General features: G+C 41.8%; 1 protein-coding gene across 4 annotated transcripts in view; it reads right to left on the reverse strand.

Moving 5' to 3' along the window:
• ARMH3 (armadillo like helical domain containing 3) overlaps nucleotides 1–21,572 on the reverse strand; it is a 194,417-nt gene that overhangs the window by 122,385 nt on the left and 50,460 nt on the right. For 3 of the 4 annotated variants that reach the window (XM_047759734.1, XM_047759735.1, XM_047759737.1), the window contains 5 exons: nucleotides 17,980–18,038; nucleotides 16,369–16,434; nucleotides 14,933–15,002; nucleotides 13,653–13,713; nucleotides 5,052–5,140 (listed from right to left, as the gene is read on the reverse strand). In XM_047759734.1, coding sequence (XP_047615690.1) covers nucleotides 5,052–5,140; nucleotides 13,653–13,713; nucleotides 14,933–15,002; nucleotides 16,369–16,434; nucleotides 17,980–18,038 — 345 coding nt within the window. The remainder of the gene's footprint in view (nucleotides 1–5,051; nucleotides 5,141–13,652; nucleotides 13,714–14,932; nucleotides 15,003–16,368; nucleotides 16,435–17,979; nucleotides 18,039–21,572) is intronic. The other variant, XM_047759736.1, reaches the window with a different exon arrangement.

Raw genomic sequence — 21,572 nt, forward strand, 5'->3', positions numbered from 1 at the left:
TCTGGATCTGTGATCCTTAGCAAGTCACTTATCCTTCTATACTTCTACTCAATTCTTCAACAAATGGTGATGAAAGTAATGACTTATCACCCAGGGATGGAGCAGACTGAAAGGGTAAGAAGGACTGTGGGCCATAGATAAATGTCAAATATAAAATGCCAATACAAACCTGCCTTTAAATCACCCATGTTTTCACAGGGTGGAAAGCTACCTTATTTATTTATTTATTTATTTTTGTCTTTTTGTCTTTTGTCTTTTGTTGTTGTTGCTATTTCTTGGGCCACTCCCACAGCATATGGAGGTTCCCAGGCTAGGGGTTGAATCAGAGCTGTAGCCACCGGCCTACGCCAGAGCCACAGCAACTCGGGATCCGAGCCGCGTCTGCAACCTACACCACAGCTCACGGCTACCTTATTTAAATGCAGACTGCCTCCCTAGTGCCCCTTCTGGTTGCAGTGGAAGTAAAATAAGCTGACTCCATGAAGCTCTGTTCAAGTATTTCCCTCTCCAACAACTACATGCATTTCTCTAAACATTCTGCTCATTCTTTGGTTAATGGCTTAGAAATCATCTAAGTTTCCATTTTTACCTGGTTAAAAGCAATCCATGTATCTGTAGGTAAGGAAGAAAGAGACAAAGGAAAGAGAAACCATCCACCTTTCACTCCCTTTCATGTCAACAACTCAAATAAAAGGTGATGTAGTCAGCTCAAAAGAAATATGACAACAAACATCTTAATACTATGAGTATTATTTTGAGGTCGACATTATGCTGCTTCAAGAGAATGCTGATTCATCATTAATGGAAATTCTACATACCCAATCATCCATTTATTTATTCATTCAAATGTTTTCTTTAGGCCCTATTACAAGCCAAGTAGTGTGCCAGGGATAAAACAATGATGGAAACACAAGCCAGGAAGTTTTTTAGAAGGAAAGACAGATACTTAAACAAATCATTCAGACATATGCAAACATAGTAAAACAGTGTGATATGTTAAAAGAGAAGCCCAAAATTCTGTAAGAAGACACAAGAAATAAAACACAGTGACCAACATGGTCTTTAGCCTCAAGAAGTTCAGAGAAATTACTAAGCTAAAGTTTCCAGGAGGAACGCAGTACAATCAGTAAATAAAGAAAAACTATTTAACCAGATACTAAGATGTTCTGTGAAAACAGAACTGGGAGGCCATGGAACCTAAAGTTAAGACAGGGATTCTTAACATGGGATCATGGATGGGCTTCTGAAGGTCCACAACTCTTTGAAATTATATGCAAAATGTTTATGTGCAAATGAACATTTTTCTGGATGCAAAGATCATATCTTTCATTATATTCTCAAAGGTAAGGAAATATTTCACTAAGATCTTACCCTAAAACCCAGTTTTCTATCTTTATCAGAGAAAAGTTTCAAGAGCTAACCTGGAGTTCCTGTCGTGGGGCAGTGGTTAACGAATCCAACTAGGAACCATGAGGTTGCGGGTTCGGTCCCTGCCCTTGCTCAGTGGGTTAACGATCCGGCATTGCCATGAGCTGTGGTGTAGGTTGCAGACGCGGCTCGGATCCCGCGTTGCTGTGGCTCTGGCGTAGGCCGGTGGCTACAGCTCCGATTAGACCCCTAGCCTGGGAACCTCCATATGCCGCAGGAGCGGCCCAAAGAAATAGCAAAAAGTCAAGAGCTAACCTGTTACTCAAAATAGGATATCTGGGTAGCCTAGAGGTCAGAGAAAAAAGCTTTTGATCATTCCATAATTTGGTAGAAAATAATGACTACTGCAAAGAAGGCAATGAGAGAAGCAGGACTTCTTCCTTTCCATATTCAAGTTGAGGTTAGCCTAAATATATTTCTGCACATACTTAGATGCCACAGTGACAGGCATCATATAAATAGACAGTGGCAATAGGGAACAGGTCAGGGATTATATCTGTAAAACCAACCTATCAGGCAGGATTAAATCCCCAACTAATATAGCTGGCTCTTCCTCAACCATAAAACCAAGCCTGAAAATTCCCTACAGGAATCTGAAGGGGGACCTCTAGCTATCTCCCCAATAACAAAGAGCTACTGCAGTCAAACAATGTAAGCATAAAAATCACCACTTGAAGCACAGTGAGACCAAATACCCCCATCCCAAATGACAAAAGGGATGGTCAACAAGCACATGAAAAAGTGCTCAACATCACTAATTATTAGAGAAATGTAAATCAAAACTACAAGAGGTACCACTTCACACCAGTCAGAATGGCCATCATTAACAAGCCAAATGACAAAAGGCATTTGCACCCTAGACGCCCTAGGTCTCCCGTGTGTCTGAGCTAACAACACATGCTGTATCATCTTATTTATAAATAAAATTCAACTAAACGTTGCGGCACATGTATGGGCAGGCATCTATACACATAAGCATATTTGCCACAATGAGTTCACGCATGTCCCTCAGATCCATAAGTCTAGAAGGCAAAAAAAAAAAGAGTGAAAACACAGGTATACTACATGTGAGGGGTAATACCAGCCGAGGAGTAGGCGGATCCACAATAGCCACATTTATATTCACTGATTGCAATATTATACATTATGGGCTCTGATACATCAGATGTAGTGTAATATTTTGCAGCTTTCCTTAACACCTGCTGCTCTGCATCTCACTGTATATACTTCATGTATAAACACAGGGGACCAGGGTTCCAGGAGGGCTAATCCAGTCTACAAAGGAAAAGTAGCTAACCTCACCTGGCAGAGAATTCTAGTACAAATGCCTCTCCCTTCAGAGCAAACAGCCATCCAGCCTCACTCATGACAATCATACAAACCTCCTCTGAACCTATCAAGGGCCTTAGAATGCCAATTAATCAGTCCTGAGATAGCAAATAATTATAAACAGAGCTGAACATGACATAAAGTACTCAAAGAAAGAGTCAACTGACCAACACAGTATAAAGAATGGTCTCCTGCCTCAAAGTTTCCTAGCCAGAATGGGGGAAAGCTAAGATCCAGAAAAAAATAAATAGACACTTTTTATCTCTTTAAAAGATAACTGCTTCTTTAAATAAAAATGACTGCAGTGATTTGTAGGTTTATAACATATATAAAAGTAAAATGTATGACAATAATAGCAGAAAGGACAGGATACAAGGTGGAAGTAGGAGAATAATGGGGAGCCCTGGGCCCCAGGAAGACAGATCAGAAGAAACAGTAGAAGGCAATGGAACAGGCAATGGAACAGGACAACAGATGATGAGGACAGGAGAAAAGCCAGAGAGATCCTAGCAGCCAGAGACAGGATGGCCAGGTTAGGAAGGAAAGAAAAGAGAATAAAATAGAAAATTTGGAGTTCCCGTCGTGGCGCAGTGGTTAACGAATCCGACTAGGAACCATGAGGTTGCGGGTTCGGTCCTTGCTCAGTGGGTTAAGGATCTGGCGTTGCCGTGAGCTGTGGTGTAGGTTGCAGACGCGGCTCGCATCCCACGTTGCTGTGGCTCTGGCGTAGGCCGGTGGCTGCAGCTCCGATTGGACCCCTAGCCTGGGAACCTCCATATGCCGCGGGAGCGGCCCAAAGAAACAGCAAAAAGACAAAAAAAAAAAAAAGAAAAGAAAAGAAAAGAAAACCAGAAGAGAATCAAAGGCAGGCAGAAATTACTACTACCAACTCTTTAGCACTGTAATGTATAACGTCATCCCTGTTAGAGCCATAAACCATTTGTACTTGTTTCAAGTCCTAAAATTATACAAGCTTCCAGAGATTTGCATCATCTTTGTGTTATCTCTGCAACCCTAAATTTCTAGAGACTAATAGTCATGTAACTATCTGTAGGCAACCAAACAGTCCTTTATGTTAAAAATCATTTCCTGCCTAAGAAATTCTACTACCTTTAGTCATTTCAATCTCTTTTGACCTCTCTTTGGCTCTTCTGACATTCCCTCCATTTCTAGCTCTCACATAATCACACTCTTTTCTCCTAAAATATCAAAATGCCACTATTGCCACTTAGTGTTTTTCTCCTCCTCTCCCTTCACCACCATAGGCAGTCACTGCAAAGAACTTGCTAATCCATTAATTAAAGAGCTCTACTTCCCATTATGAAGGGCTAAATTTAGAAAGCCAAATTGGGTTGGGAGGAAACCGTGTGTCACAACAAGTGAGATTAATTCCATGGAAGAGGGCAGGGTTACTGGCCCGTTTCTCATAAAGCCTCTGACACTAAGACACCCTCCTCTGCTCAGAATACAGAGAAGCTCTCCCAAGGGTGGGGCAACAATTCATCACTATAATCATCTGGAGAAGACTTTATTGTACCATCAGGTCACAAAAGCCAAAGGACCAATCAGCAAGCAAATGCCTCAGGAAACATGTCTCCTCTGATTGCCTGAAACCTCCAATTTAGTTGCACAAAAGAAAGGGGTGGCAAGCCAGTATTAATTGTACCCTTAGAGAAGAGCCACTTCCCGCCTGTAGGGGTGGCAGTGACTTTACTCGGCTACCAAATGGATACAAAGACAAAAGTAAACACTGTAATTTGCTGTTTTTGTCTCTGGCACAGGGGGAGTGGTACAACTGACACTGTCTGTAAACAGTAATAATGCCAGATGTAACATAAAGAACAGGATTCCCCCCATCTCTCCACCCCCTTCCCATCCTTTCTCTCTAAAACATTCCTCCTGAGATTACTCATCCTGAGGAAACACACAGAAGCTTCCCTATAGCCCATATGCCACTACCAAATGGAACCCAGGGAGAATCCAAGTTTGTACTGACTCTCCCTACCTCACCCTTATGCAAAAGAAGAATCACTGGAATTCAAGAAATAGTTGTTTCTGCCAGCTGACAAAAAAGATATAGGGAGGAGAAGGAACAAGAGAGAAAGTATGAAACGAGATGTGTGACATGCCCAAGTTTGGATTAGAACAAGGCTGAAATGAAAAAAAAAGTATATTGAAAGCAGAAGCATCCTAAACAAATTTAAATTAAAAAAAAAAAAAATTCAGCTTGTGCCCAGGCCTAGAATGTCATAAATGATATAGGAAAAGAGGATGAATTCAAAAGAGAAAGTTACCTGACCAGAGTTCCCGCCAGGTATAATGCAGGCGTACTCTACACTTCTTCTGGTAGCAAAGTAGTTTATGTACCACCTGAATGCAGCGTCTGTAACAGAAAATAAGAAAAGCTGGAATAAGGATGAATATGGTGTAACACACCAGAGATACCCTTTTTTTTCTTTTTCTTTCTTTTTTTTTTTTTTGCTTTGTAGGGCCACACCAAGGCATATGGAAGTTTCCAGGCTAGGGGTTAAATTGGAACTACAGCTGCGCCACAGCCACAGCCACACCAGATCCCCGACCCACTGACTGAGCGAGGTCAGGGATCGAACCACCTCCTCATAGATACTGCTTGGATTTGTTTCCACTGAACCACGATAGGAAATCCAGAGATACCCTTTCTTTAGTGAGCTTTGCTAAGGCCACTAAAAACACCTGATATCAATCTGTACACATGGGAAAGAAAGGAACCTCTACCTTCAGGTGGATAAATCCCCCGCTCCCAACACACACTGCTTATGCTAATTCCCCCTACCACTAGGAAAGGGAGCTATAACCAGACAGGCCAATATTCAATTAGGCACTCCTGATACCACTCCCTTGAGTATCTTTCCTCAGAGGAAGGATGCAACAGCGGACCAAAATTAGATTAGTCAATGCAAAATTGCAAACACAGGACACAAAGATACAAAATTAAAGATTTTTAGACTTAGGGAGTTCCCATTGTGACACAGTGGAAACGAATCTGACTAGTATCCATGAGGATGCGGGTTAGATCTCTGGCCTCGCTCAATGGGTTGGGGCTCAGTGGGTTGGGGTCCAGCACTGCCGTGAACTGTGGTGTAGGTCGCAGACACAGATCAGATTTGGCCTGGCGTGGCTGTGGCGTAGGCCGGCAGCTGCAGTTCCCTTTGACCCCCTAGCCTGGGAACTTTCATATGCTGCAGGTACAGCCCTAAAAAGCAAAAAAAAAAAAGATTTTTTTTTTTAATCTGGAGGTAAATGCCCTGGACCAAACAGGATACCTGCAAAGCTTTTCTGAAATTGTGAGCATAGTCAGGGTGGAAGTGTGAAAAGCATGACTTTCCCTGTACAGTTGAATAAATATTAAATGTTTCATGAGACCCAGCTTTGGAGATCATGCAGGTCAATAAAGAGAAAACCACTCTGGTTGCATCCAGCAGATGCCCGGGATTCTGTCAGGTGCTTTTAGCTTCAGGAATTGGCTAAAAAGAGAGGCACAGCCCTTTAAGACCAGTACATCTGATTCGACACTTAGCCTGGGAACTTCCATATGCCATAGGTGCAGCCCTTAAAAAAAAAAAAGATTTTTAGACTAAAAAATTAAGTCTTTGAGTTCCTGCTGTGGCACAGCGGGTTAAGATCCAGCATTGTCTCTGTGGCACCTCAGGTTCAATAACCCACCTGGTGAAGTAGATTAAGGATTCGGCATTGCTGCAGCTATGGGGTAGGTCACAGCTGTGACTCGGATTCAGTCCCTGGCCTGGGAACTTCTATATGCCAAGAGTGTAGCCAAAAAAACCCCCAAGTGTGTGTGTGTGTGTGTGTGTGTGTATGTAGAGACTAAAATTAAAAGTCAAACAATACGGAAAATTACATTTGCAACAAATGACATGGAAGGATTACTATGCTTAGTATATACGAGTTTATATAAATTGATAATAAAAAATAACAATACCCCTAATAAGAAAGATGAGCAAAGGAAATGGTTAACAAATTCCCCCATCCCTGAAAAGGGGGGAAATATGGAAAGTTAACATTTTCCTACAATGTTCAACTTCATCTAAAAAAGGCATATTAAAACAAGAATCTGTTTTCGCATATCAAATTTAATATAGATTTTAATGCTGACAAAGGTACAGCAAAACAGCCACTCATATATTATCAGAAAAGCATATTTGGTACAGAGCCCTTTTAGGAGGCAATTTGGCAATCTCCATCAATAGAAGTCTTAATACTGTTTATATTCTTTGACCCATTAACACACTCTGGAAAATTCAGCTTTTTTTTTTTTTTTTTTTTTTTTTTTAAGGGCCATACTATGGCACATGGAGGTTCCCAGGCTAGGGGTCATCGGAGTTATAGCTGCTGGCTAAACCACAGCCACAGCGATGTGGGATCAGAGCCACATTTTCAACCTATACCACAGCTCACAGCAACTCCAGATCCTTAACCCACTGAGTGAGCCCAGGGATCGAACCCAAAACCTTTTGGTTACTAGTCAGATTCGTTTCCACTGCACCATAATGGGAACTCAGAAAATTCAGCTTTAATTCAGAATCAAAAAAAAAAAAAAAAAAAGCATTAAACAAAAAGATGTTCATCATAACCTTATTTATAATAAAACTGGAGACAACCGTAGAAAGAACATCCAACACTGAGAGGATAGCAAGTAAATCATTATACTTATGTTAGATTCTAACATAATAGCTAAAGGTATAAACAATCCAAATGTCTATCAACTGATGAAGAGATAAATGAAATGATGTTATACCATCCAAACAAAATATGAGCCATAAAAAGGAATGCTATAACATGGATGAACCCTGAAAACAGGCTAAATAAATTGGTCATAAAAGATGACATATGTTTCATGTATATATAATGTTCACAGCAGACAAATAGACAGAAAGCAGACTGAGAAGGTACGAGGGACAGAGGCCCAAGGTTTGGACTGTACTGCTTTGAGGCTCCAGGCTCATTGCACAAACCAAAAGACTGAGAAGAAAGTGTTAGATATCTTTTCTTTCATTCATCTCACAAATACTAACTGCATACCAAGTAAACATATAGCACTTAAGTATTACCAGAACCAAACTGTCAAGTTTCTAGAAATTAGATCCAGATAACCTGCCAGTTTCAGGCAAATGAAAGAGGCTCTTTCTCTTGAAACTGTTCTGACCTGAAAAAATGAGGTGGAATTCTCTGGTGGCCTAGCGGCTAAGGACTCGGCGTTCTCACAGCTGTGGCTCGAGTTCTATCCATGGCCTGGGAACTTCTGCTTGCTGCAGCTAAGGTCAAAAAAAAGAAAAAGAATAAATGAGGCCCCCCCAAAAAAAGAAAGAAATAAAAGAGAAAATAAGCAAGGCAAAAGGGCATAACAAAAAGTGGTCCCTCTGGTCCCTCTTTACTTATTATGCCCCAATCAAAAGTCAGCTGAATGGCAACTTCAAGTAAAGAATACTTCTAGGGGTGAGATTAAGACTCTCTTGGGTTCTACGGCTTTAATATCAGACAAAGAGTATCCCGAGATCCTACGAACTTCAGCAGACACCATATCAACCTGTGGAATATCAATTTGACAGTTCACGGTGGCAGCTAATTTCTTGGGCCTCTTAGCAGAGGACAAAAGAAGGCAAAAAACAGGAGTTCCCGTTGTGACGCAGTGGTTAGCGAATCCGACTAGGAACCATGAGGTTGCGGGTTCGGTCCCTGCCCTTGCTTAGTGGGTTAACGATCCGGCATTGCCGTGAGCTGTGGTGTAGGTTGCAGACGCGGCTCGGATCCTGCGTTGCCGTGGCTCTGGCATAGGCCGGTGGCTACAGCTCCGATTAGACCCCTAGCCTGGGAACCTCCATATGCCGCAGGAGCGACCCAAGAAATAGCAAAAAGACAAAAAAAAAAAAGCAAAAAGCAAAAAGACAAAAAATTAAAACCCACTACAAACCTCCCTCTTGGAGTAAGAGCCAAAGACATTAGCTAAAGGGATTAAAGTACCTGAAAACATGTCAAACACACAAGTGAAGGGAACTCAATTTCTAAATTAAAGTCCTGAAAGTTTTCAAAATACTCCCAGTAATGGGCCTGCATTGCTACCTTACTAGCCTATTCCTCTTGCCTCATTTTTTACATCTCTCTATTCTTTCTGCTCCCCATCATAAGTGGTCTGTAAGAGCCTTTCAGACAAATTCTATGAGAGGACTATATAACAGAGAGGTCTCTTAAAAAACTTCAGCATATATTAAAAATATTTCACAAACCAGGCAGAAATATAAATTAATATATTGCTTACAGAGTGATAAAAATTGTAGTGTAAATTATCCTAATACTTTCCAAATCATTTGCTGATTTTTAGAAATTATGGTGTGATCTCCCATGTGATGCAGTCGTCACTAGCTATGAGATATCCTCGTTTGAGCCATGATTTAACACAGGAATCATGATCTGCCATTAAACGGATAGTCATTAGGTTCCTCTCTGGTGCTGAAGGCTTTGTTCCAGCTCCCAAAAGTGGCTGGATGTTGCCCATGCATGACCACCCACGCACAGTACATTCCCGGACGCCAGCACTGCTCATGTGGCCTGGATCTAGACAGCCTATACCTTGGCTCTGGTGACAACATTGCCCCAATACTGAACTACTGTGGAGCAGCATGAGATACCATCTATGTCACCACCCTCTGGTGCCACCACCATGTGGTTCAAAGGCTTTCAATATCCTCTTCCGGCTCTGTTCCTGCCTCGGCATCATCCAAATGGTGACATCATTCGCCTTGTGGTCTCAATAACTTAGACTACTTACCAAGCAGAATGAAAGTTTTAACAGCTGCTTGATCTTAAAAATATACTGGATGAATGACTCCAAAATGACTGCTTAGGGCACTTCTTTTATACATGTAGTGGTTTCCTATTTCAACACAAGACAGTTCCACTTTAACATGAAATCTTCTTGTGGGGGCCACTGAGGTCTCTACCTACAGGTCTGAGAAACCCTGATTTAGAAGAGTCTAAATTTTCCATGTAAGAGTAACTTAAAGGAGAGTTTACTCTCCTCAGAGACTATTTCCCCAAGCTCCCAAATTCCGTGGCAGCAGTGAGGGTGGCGACAAGAATCAAAGACTTCAGCCGGAAGTGGGCCTCTTACTGCTCCAGGCAAGACTTTTCTTTATTCTCTCTCTCTTTTTTTTTTTTTTTGGATAAGCACCTTCCCCCATTAGTACTTTACCTACAAATGTGAAACTATTTCGTTTTTGACCCAGATTCTGACTTTGAGTATTAAGCCTTTCCACATGCCATATTTCTTCATATTTCACCAGGAGGATTATAAACTTATCTGAAATGGCAGAAATTCATTTTGCTTTCAATTTCTCATTGTGCTGCATGCTGCTGAAAAGCAGTACATAACGAGAAGTGAGAGCAGCAACCTGGCCTGATGCCCAGCTAGGAGCAGATAAGTTCACCTAAAAAGGACTTGATGCTCCAAGTGCCAAAAACTGGAAAAAGGACTGGAAGTGGGGTTTGGAAGATATGGAAATATGCCCATGGGTAGCAATGAAGAAAGTGAATTCAGCCTGAGGGTGAGACCTTCTGCCCAGCCTCTGTCAGCCTGATGCCTCATTATCTTCTCCATCTTCTCTAACTCAGGACATTCAATTAGGAAACAGGTAGAAAAAGAACTGAGAAGGCAAGGCAAAATAAAAAAAGCTAGGAACTAGGGGAAGGTGGGAGTTAAAGTATTTAGTAAGATCAGGTTCACTGGCTTGGACATGAAGATTTGGATGGACAGACACATACCTGTAACTCTAAGTGCCAAACACAGTACACATCAGGTCATCCCCACCTTCAACCATTACCCATCATCCACTTAGCCCCAGGCAACTTTTCTTCTACTTTCGTATTCTTCATCCATGGACCCTACACTCAATTCCCTTTCTATTCTCCCAACATGCCACACTTTAAAGTCTCCAAGTTTTTGAACATGCTGGTCCCCTGCTTGGGGTATCCCTCCCCAACTCCTCCACACAGAAAACTCCTACTCGTGACTCAGGTCAAATGCAGCCTTGTAGGATTGCCCCAGTGAGCATGAGTCATCCTGAAATCTTTCCATTGTCACTTTTCACAGTAATAGTTAAGAAAGATGGAGATCCCATTGTGGCACAGCAGGTTAAGAATCCAGCACTGTCTCTGCACAGCACAGGTTTGATACCCGGCCCAGCACCATGGGTAAATTGGTGTTACCACAACTGTGGGACAGGTCATGCTGTGGCTTGGATTTGGGCCCTGGCCTAGGAACTTCCATATGCCACAGGCGCAGCCAAAAAAAAAAAAACAGTACAGACTCTAGGGTCAGAGAGACTTGAGTTTGAATCTTGGTGATGCAACTTATTAGGCTGTAGAAGCCAGCCTGCAAGATGTCCCCCAGTGGTCCCTATCTCCTAGTATTCAAATCCTTACAGAGTCCCTTCCCACAATGTGTCAGGCTTGCTTGGTCTGTGTGACCAACAGAAATGGTATGTCATTTGAGACTAGCTTAGGAAAGGTATTATGGCTCCCATCCTTGGCTCTCACTCACCTTCTCTTTGTCTCTTGGATTATTTGCTTTGGAGAAAGCCGGCTGTCACGTCAAGCAATGCTATATAGAAAGGTCCATGTGGCAAGGAACTGAGATTCACCAACAACCATGTAACTCAGCTTGGAAGCACTCTCCAGCCCCAGGAGAGCTAACACATTGACTGCAGCCTATGCCCAAACTACCCAGCTAAGCTGATCCTGGCTTTTGGAACCACAGAAACTGAGATAATAAATGTCTGTTTTAAACCCCTATGCTTTAAAGTAGTTTGCTACACTGCAATAGATAATATATCTGAGAAGAATGGGAACACCCCAGGATTTACCATAAGAAAATTTGGGTTCAAGTCAAGGCAATGGTGCTTACCAAAAGAATAACCCAATCCCCGGAACCTCGGTTTCCTTTCTTAGAAAAATGAGAAAACTGAGACTATAATAATATGCTACGAAATAAACAGCATGTTCTAGAACATAAGATAAGCAAGCTAGAAATGTCTGTAGCAAATCAAATCTGATCCTTGAGGTACTGATATCCAGAGATCCCATCTAAAACAAGAAGAAAACTCATCTGACAAGTGTTATTTAAAAACAACTTTTCATGGAGTTCCTGTCGTGGCGCAATGGATAACGAATCTGACTAGGAACCGTGAGGTTGTGGGTTCGATCCCTGGCCTTGCTCAGTGGGTTAACGATCCGGTCTGTGGCTCGGATCCAGCATTGCTGTGACTGTGGCGTAGGCCAATGGCTACAGCTCTGATTTGACCCCTAGCCTGGGAACCTCCATATGCCACAGGAGCAGCCCTAGAAAAGGCAAAAAGACAAAAATAAATAAATAAATAGGAGTTCCCGTCGTGGCGCAGTGGTTAACGAATCCGACTAGGAACCATGAGGTTGCAGGTTCGGTCCCTGCCCTTGCTCAGTGGGTTAAAGGATCTGGCATTGCCGTGAGCTATGGTGTAGGTTGCAGACCCGGCTCGGATCGCATGTTGCTGTGGCTCTGGCATAGGCTGGTGGCTACAGCTCCGATTCGACCCCTAGCCTGGGAACCTCCATATGCCGCAGGAGCGGCCCAAGAAATGGCAGAAAGACAAAAAATAAATAAATAAATAAATAAAAACAGCTTTTCATGGTCTTTGAACTGAAATAAAGGATCAGGCTTACTTTTAAATGCCCAAAAGATATGGAAAAATGCAAACAGCAACCTACTTACCTAAAAGTAATCATTATTTCATACCTAGGAAACCAAGAATATGTGGTCTACTAACAGTCTAAAAAGCTAGAGATCTACTCTATTCGGAGTAAAAATCTTTGATACTTCCATAGATCCCTGGCCTATCATTGGAATGAGATACACTAAGCTTGCTGTGCACCAAATTCTCTCACTCAAAAAAGTGGAGGTACTAATTCTGTTTCAGACTGAATTCAGACTTTTTTAAGGAATCAAGATAATACATATATTTGAAACCACACTAATGTGAACAGCTGTTCTTAGGCGTTAACAATAAGAATGCTGAAGTAGCAAAGAGGAGAGAAAACCTAAAGGCTTAAACTTTATTAAAATATGATGATTTTTTTGGAGTTCCTGCTGTGACACAATGGGATCAACAGAATCTCTGCAGCACCAGGACAGAGGTTCCATCCCTGGCCTGGCACAGTGGGTTAAAGGATCCAGCATTACCACAGTAGGGATCTGATCCCTGGCCCGGGAACTCCACATGCCACAGGGCAGCCAAAAAAGAAAAAACAAACAAACAAAATGATGATTTTCACTCTCCAATTATACTGGTTGTAAAGAACTGTGACAATCAGATCTCCTCTGGAGGCAGTAATCCCCCAGCCAGGCCACCAAATACATAAGCTGCCGAGCTAGCGGAGTTCTGCCAGGCTGCTAATACAATGTAGGCTAAGAATGGACCAAAAAGGTCTATCTCTGGCCTTTCCCTACCTTCTAACTACTGCTGTCAACTTTGATGTCACAGCCCAGAGATGACTAAATGGTCTGCTCGTATTCCATATCTCTGGATACAAGAGCCACCTATGATCACTGTTTCAACCCATCAGTCCTGTTCTTCATGCAGTGGGCCTAAAAGTGATAATGAAGATATGTGCGAAATTCAAACCGTGGTTTGCACTTTTTCCCCTTTATGAAAAAATGTCTAAATCTAGTCCATAAAATGCTCCCTAACACTTCTCCACACATAAATGTGCTTTTCCTAGAGTCTTCGCACAGATATTTTGTGACTATAAACTTCCCACCATTTGGTTCTACAAAACAGATTTGCACACATTAAATGAACCATGGTACTTACACATAGAGATCCATAGGAAACTCCTTCATCATGTGTGTTACAATAAACTCTACCATCAAGTCTAAATGGGAAAAGGAGAAAAATTAGACCAATAAGAACAAAATTTACTGCTTGCCTTTGATTTAGAAAAAAAACCTCTGTACACCTTGCACTCAGGCTGAATGGATTCTACCAACCACATCTTTATTAACATGTACTTAGATTTATTCTAGATGGGACACTTTTGCAACACTTTTCACCACCTGCCACTTGTAAGGTAACAAGGAAATGACTGCACTTTCTACTTCCGGAAGGATACCTTGACCTACCAATAAACTCAGATACAAGGGAGATTTCACTGTACAGATATTTCATATCATGGCACTAAGGCAAAATATCAGAGGGAAATCATATTCTGAGAACCAAGTGATGAGGCAAGCAGAGAAAAAATTATGGATCACATCCAGGTAACCAGATTCAAACTCTGAAGCTATGTCAGTCTATACCATCTTGCCATCACACTCCATTTGACAAATATTGACTAAAATGGTCTGTGGAGCTTTGAGTCAATAAGGCTTATTATAAAGCCTTAATTACTATTCCTAAAATCAAGTAAATTTAGGAAGTAGGGCTGAATATCCAAGTGAAATGAGATTAAGAGTTCAGATCATTCCCCTGAGGAAAATGCAGAATTCTGAGCAGATGAAACACCTAGGATACAGCCCCCTACCTGTCAACTCTGTCAGCCTCATCTCAGCCTATTTTACTCAGAGGAGGTTTAGTATAGCTGAACCTTGAACTTTAAGCCTCTTGGCCAACTGACACATCAATTTGGACCAATAAAGGGAGAGAAGAATTTGAAATCTTTCTCAGATGCAAGATAGTTTACAAACTTACCTCATGTATCAAGCTTAGACCTAAGACATCTGTCTCCCTAGAAAGATTTTTTTTTTTTTTGGCCACACTCACAGCATGTTGAAGTCCCTTGATCAGGGACAGAACTCCTGCCACAGCAGTGACCCAAGCTGTTGCATGACAATGCCAGAGGCTTAACCTGCTGAGCCACATAGGAACTCCTAGAAAGGTCGGTCTCTTTGAACAAGAGCACCCTTTAACTGAGTATTACATTCACTGGGGATTGCCCTACCAAACTCAACAAGAAATATGGCTTTTTAGGCCAGGGAAAAAACATAACTAGTAACCTCTTTTCTGAGGAAGCTCATCAACCAGAATCTATTTTTCATCTTAATCATCAAAACCTGTCATTAGTTGAGAAACAGGACAATTTTGATGATACTTACCCAGTACTGCACATACTAAAGGACGGCAGGGAAGGTTCTTATCTGCTGCCTTCTTCCTGTGTCTCATAGGCTTCACACAAAAAAGAAATGAAATTAGTAGACCTCTGAATTAATATCCAATGGCTCACCATCATGGTTTTTTTCATGCAAATAAAATCACTGCTACAGAGAGGCTACATTTTCTTTCTCTTCCTAGTGGTGGGGGTAGGATGCGACAGGGAGGACATGTAAATGCTTCTCAGTTATCAATGCAGGCATGTGACAAAAACACAATTCTTAATAAGACAACAACCCCAAAGGGCACTGGAGCATATTATAATGGAAGAGCTATAGCTTTTACTTTTTTTTTTCTTTTTTCATCTTTGGCCACTCTGCAGCATATGGAGCTCCAGGGCCAGGGATGAGATCCAAGCCGCAGTTGTGACCTAATCCGCAGCTGTGGCAATGCCAGATCCTCAACCCACTGTGCCAGGCGTGGGATGGAACCTGCATCCCAGCACTCCCAAGACGCTGCCTGTTGCGCCACAGTGAGAACTCCAGCTATAGCTTTTATTTTTGACTTTATCTATACAAGTGACATTACTAACAACAAAAGAGATAGAGCAGTATTTTTCTTTGATAAAATCACTAAGAAAAAGAAGAGGAGGAAGTTCTTGTTGTGGCTCAACAGTTAAGGAACCCAACTAGTATCCATGAGGATGCAGGTTCTATCCCTGGCCTCGCTCAGTGAGTTAAGGATCCAGCGTTGCCATGAGCTGTGGTGTAGAAGGCAGATGAGACTCCGAACCTGCATTGCTGTGGCTATGGTGCAAGCCGGCAGCTGTAGCTCCAATTCGACTGCTAGCCTGGGGGACTTTCATATGCTGAGGATGCAGCCCCAACAAAAAAAAAAAAGAATAAGAAAGAAAAAGAAAAAGAAAGGAAAGAAAAAGAAGAGGAGAAGGTGACACTGCAGAGGCAGCAAAAGCAATTGCAAAAAAAAACAAAAGAAAGTTTTAAATATCAACCTCAGTGGGTTATTTCTGAACATACCTCAAAGTATTAGGAAATTTCCTGATCTTTCACACTCTATTTCCCCCACATCTCAAAAGAAGAAATCAAAGCAGTATCCATTATCAACCAATCAAGATCATACTACATTTCGAAAACAAAAAGCTTAGGCCCATCACCTTGTTTTTACTGATAAACATTCTAATATCGCTGCCATAGGTATATGGTTGTGGATCTTTCCACCCTCTCTTGAGTAAGTAACACCTCCATGACACACATAAAAATTTCAACAACAGGCATAAGTCTTCTGAACACCAATTAAACAAGAGCCCTTTAACACAGATTACCACCCACATTTGTTCTAGTAGGATCAATTTCATCCTCCCCAATCCTGCCAACACACAAAAAAATTCTAAGAAAAAACAAGAAGCAAAAGTCACACCTACCATTCTATGTAAGTTTACTCGAAAATTCATGTTGTCATCATGCAAAAATGCATTGGCATACTGATCCTAATAAAAATAAAAATATAGTGAAAAAGTAAGGAATGAGAGCCATACTTAGGAAACTCAGCTTATAATCCATCTATAATCTAGAGTCTTAAATTCCAAGAATCTGTGGGACTTAACTCCTTTAGAAGATCAGTTAGAGAGCTAATGGGATGAGCCTAAAGTCTTTCTGTCAAGCCCTACTTAAACCATAAGATTTTACATAGGTGTAATTTCCTGGTGTGTCTCTAACTGGCCAAAAATCTCTAAGCAAATTACAAACAATAAAAATTAAGGCACAGGCACTTGAGGCAAATGCCGAGAGGAATCTGTTTCCCTACTCTCTCTTCCTTTCCATCTGCCCAAGGAGCCTGCTCTGTTTGTGACAGCTTGAAGGTTTTCACAGGGACTACAGGATGAATGAGCAGGCTCCACATGAGGATGTACTACTAAGAAAGGTCTGCACTCTGCCGGGAACGGGTTTGGCACAGCAAGAGAAAACTGCTCACACAGGCAGCATGGCCGTAGACAAAACCATGTCTATCTCTGGCTTTGGTGAAGACTGTTGGAAAAATCAAAAACCTCTCACCACGAATCGGTACATCCCTTGGCCCTTTCCCAACATCTTTTCTAAAGATCTGACATGCCTACAGATTCCAATTACTACAAACTGTTACAATTTGTGAAAAACAACTTCTTTAAAGATTTTCTTAGAAAGATTTTTGAAAAGCAATTAACACCAGGCCCACTGCTAATGAGCAGCTCTTCTCTAACCAGCTACCCCTAACCTGGTGAAAAGTAGGTCATCTCTCCACAAAGAACATAAAAACGAAAAGAACAGAGAGATATCTACTCCAGGTGGACCTCACCTCAAATATTTTTCTTAGGAGAGAAAAGACCAGAATAAGGAGTAAGTGAAGGAGGAAATGAAACTACAAATTCATCTCTAAATTGACAAAATTTCTGCCACACCTGTGTTGCTACCAAGACCTAGGATGAGTTCAGGACTAATTCATCTCACCAAAAGTGACTCCTTACAAAGCCTAAGCACCTCTTCTTTTTGCCCCTTGGGTTCTTGTTCTTCATCAAACTGCAGTCAGCCCACTCTACTCAGTTTCAAATGTCCCTCTCTGCCTTTCTCTCTACCTCTCCCTCCAGAAACCTGAGCTCCTTTTTTCATTTTGCTAAATGCAAGACTTAACATGAACAGTTCAAAGGGGCAAGATTACTTCTTCTAAAGAGGCCTAAGTCTCTGTTTCAAACTCTTAAGAACTAGAATCTTCCAGTTCTCAATTATAGCAGTTATCATATCATAATTCATTACTAAGTCATGCAGTAAATAGTAACTGAGCCTCTACTATGTGCCACTGAGAACGTATCGGTGAAGAAGACAAAGTACCTGCTATTAGCGCTTAATGTTCTAATGAGGGAGACAATAAAAAGGGGAAGATTTTCTCATCCAAGCTTTAGGACCCTAAAAGTTAGGAAACAGGAACTGGGGAGAAGGGCAGAGAGAGAGAGAGCACTTTGTAAGAGATGACCTAATACTAGAAGGCTGGTGAGACCTACCTCTGCAATACATGTAAGGATAATCAGACAGAGTTTGCCACTGTGAAGCCGATGCTCATCTGAAAAAGATAAATAAATAAACTCTTCTCTCTAAATCATCCAGACCATGTTTCTGTAGAGAACAAAGATATATATCATTAAAAAGAACATTCACACCTTCTCTCCCAACAAAACTCATGAATGACAATGAAGGTTCTACTAGAGTAATCCTTGCTTTCCTTCTAGGCAAAAGAATTCTCCCAGATTTTTTCCTAAATATTCTGGTAGTCTGAAAGACAGCTAACCAGCTTCCGGAAAACCATCCAATTATTACAATGGTTCCTACTACCATGGCCCAAATCAGGACCATCCCTTTGTTTCCATATCAACCCTTTGCTTCTGAATAGTCAGGTCCATTCTCTCTCCTACCCCACCTCATCCACCAGCCAAAAGCACCACTATCTTTACCCACCTACCACAAAATCTAGAAAAGTTTTATAACTGTTTATAGCTGTCAGTAGAATCACAACGAAATTAACTGGAGATTAGGGTCCAGCTCATGCTTCTCCTTGCATGGTGAACGTTACTTATGACCAGGAAAGCTGGGAACTCTTGACAATTTTTTCTTCCTGCCAAAGTTATTCACTCTACAAATATTTATTACCTATTATGTGGCAGGCACTGCACTAGGCACTAGAGATATAGCAGACCTAAATAAAGGTCTGCGGTCTCCCAGAACTCACACTCATATTTTTAAAAAAGGAGGCAACCTCGATAACAAGGCTCCAGGCCCACACAAATGACCAAGAAAGAGCTACTTCATCACTGCAAATTATCGGAACCATCAAACTTATTTATTTTCCAGGATCTTTGTGGGTGAGGGGGTGAAATGGAGGTAAAAAAGTCATACCAGCATGTCCAAAACTGAAAATTTTGGATAAGAAAAATGACTTATGATGTTTTAAATTAGCTTTGACAAGAACCAGACTAAAGTCCATTCTGGAGAGATCTATTAACAGATTGCAGTGCTACAGAAGTTAGGTAATAGTACTCATCTTGACATTAACCTGTCACTTGCTCAGATATGGAATCTATCAACTAAAATCTGACAATTAGAAGGTATAATGAGGGATATGGTCAAAGAATACATTCACCTCTCCTCAAAGATAGGCAGTGCAGAAATTCCTGTTGTGGCTCAGTGGGTTAAGAAACCGCCTAGTATCCATGAGGATGTGAGTTCTACCCCTGGCCTCGCTCAGTGGGTTAAGGATCTGGCCTTGCCATAAGCTGTGGTGTAGGTCCTGACACAGCTCAGATCCCATATTGCTGTGGCTGTGTCGTAAACTGGCAGGTGCAGCTCCAATTTGATCCCTAGCCTGGGAACTTTCACATGCCACAGGTATGGCCCTGAAAAGCAGCAACAACAAAAAAAAGATAGGCAGTGTAAAGAGTAATGATGATGATCCCTATCTGACATTTCTAGTAGCTTACATCAGAGGCCCTAGAGAGCCAGAAGAGACTCTCCTACCCATCCCTGGCCACAGAGTTTCTCTGGCACTATTCTCCCCTTCACCAAAAGCAACTCCTACAGAAAAGCCTACAGCTATCTCCCCACTTAAAAAAAAGAAGAGGAGTTCCCATTGTGGTGCAGCGGAAACAAATATGACTGGGAACCATGAGGTTGAGGGTTTGATCCCTGGCCTTGCTCAGTGGGTTAAGGATCCAGCCTTGCCATGAGCTGTGGTGTAGGTTGCAGACGCGGCTCAGATCCCATGTTGCTGTGGCTGTGGTGTAGGCCAGCGGCTACAGCTCCGATTCAACCCCTGGCCTGGGAACCTCCATGTGCTGCCAGCACGGCCCTAAAAAGGCAGAAAAGACAAAAAAAAAAGAAGAAAAAGAAATTGTTCCTGGAGTTCCCACTTTAGCACAATGCGTTGGGAATCCCATTGCAGTGGCTCGGGTCAAGGCAGAGGCACAATTTGGATCTCTGGCCCAGCACAGTGAGTTCAAGGATCTGGCATTGTCACAGCTGTGGCTCAGATTTAATCCCTGGCCTAGAAACTTCCATATGCTACAGGCGCAGCCATGAAATTAAAAATAAAAATTGTTCCTTAATGCAAAAAAGGCAATTTCATTATAAACATTTTTTAATTCATAAAAGCACCAAAAAGGGCAATAAAAACAAAGTTTAGGGCATTCCCATTGTGGCACAGTGGAAATGAATCCAACTAGTAATCATGAGGACTCAGGTTCAATCCCTGGCCTCGCTCAGTGGGTTAAGAATCCAGCGTTGCCATGAGCTGTGGTGTACGTTGTAGACATGGCTCTGATACGACATTGCTGTGGCTGTGGTGTAGGCCGGCAGCTATAGTTCTGATTCAATCCCTAGTATGGGACTTCCATATGCTGTGGGCACGGCCCTAAAAAGCCTCCCCCCCGCCCCCCACCTTGGAGTTCCCATTGTGGCGCAGGGGTTAACGAATCCGACTAGGAACCATGAGGTTCAGGGTTCGATCCCTGGCCTTGCTCAGTGGATTTAGGACCCAGCGTTGCCATGAGCTGTGGTGTACGTCGCAGACGTGGCTCAGATCCTGCATTGCTGTGGCTCTGGTGTAGGCTGGCGGCTACAGCTCCGATTAGACCCCTAGCCTGGGAACCTCCATATGCCATGGGAGCGGCCCTAGAAAAGGCAGAAAAAAAAAAAAAGACCAAAAAAATAAAAAATAAAAAGCCTCCCCCTATCCAAAAAAAGGAAAGTTTAATCAAACCACCCAGACACCACAACTGTTAAAACTTTGGTGAATCAACTATGCCTATGTATGCATAGATACATATTTTTTAATATTTTTGCCTAATGTTTATTTTAAAGGTTGAATAGATACTCCCTTAGGGTAACAATACCCAAGTAGAATAACCTCAGGGAAAAAAGGCTCTGAAGCAGAGCCAAATCAAGGGGATAAGAAACACAAAATTCTGGAGAATGGACAAGAGAAGAATACCTGGGAGGGGACACACAGGTAGCTCCAAGGGCATTAATAATTTCTTTAGTTGAGTAGTAGGTTTACATATATTTATTTTATTACTAACTTTGTAATTTACCCTATTTATTATGCTTATTATAAACTTTATAACCTAATACTCATGTATATTATAGGAATCTTTTTTTTTAATTTACAAATATAATTGATTTTATTTTACTTTTTTTTTTTCCCACTGTACAGCAAGGGGATCAAGTTATCCTTACATGTATACATTACAATTACATTTTTTTCCCCACCCTTTGTTCTGTTGCAACATGAGTATCTAGACAAAGTCCTCAATGCTATTCAGCAGGATCTCCTTGTAAATCTATTCTAAGTTGTGTCTGATAAGCCCAAGCTCACGATCCCTCCCACTCCCTCCCCCTATTAAAGGAATCTTTTTGTGTGTTTGTGGGATCTGAGTCACATCGGCGACTTATACCACAGCTCATGACACCACCAAATACTTAACCTACTGAGCAGAGCCAGGGCTTGAAGCTACATCCTCATGGATACTACTCAGGTTCATAACCCACTGAGCCACAACTGGAACTCCCAAAAGAATCTTTTATAGCTATCAAATGACAGATATAC

The sequence above is a fragment of the Phacochoerus africanus genome, chromosome 15 (genome assembly GCF_016906955.1).
Source record: "Phacochoerus africanus isolate WHEZ1 chromosome 15, ROS_Pafr_v1, whole genome shotgun sequence".
Classification (NCBI taxonomy): domain Eukaryota; kingdom Metazoa; phylum Chordata; class Mammalia; order Artiodactyla; family Suidae; genus Phacochoerus; species Phacochoerus africanus.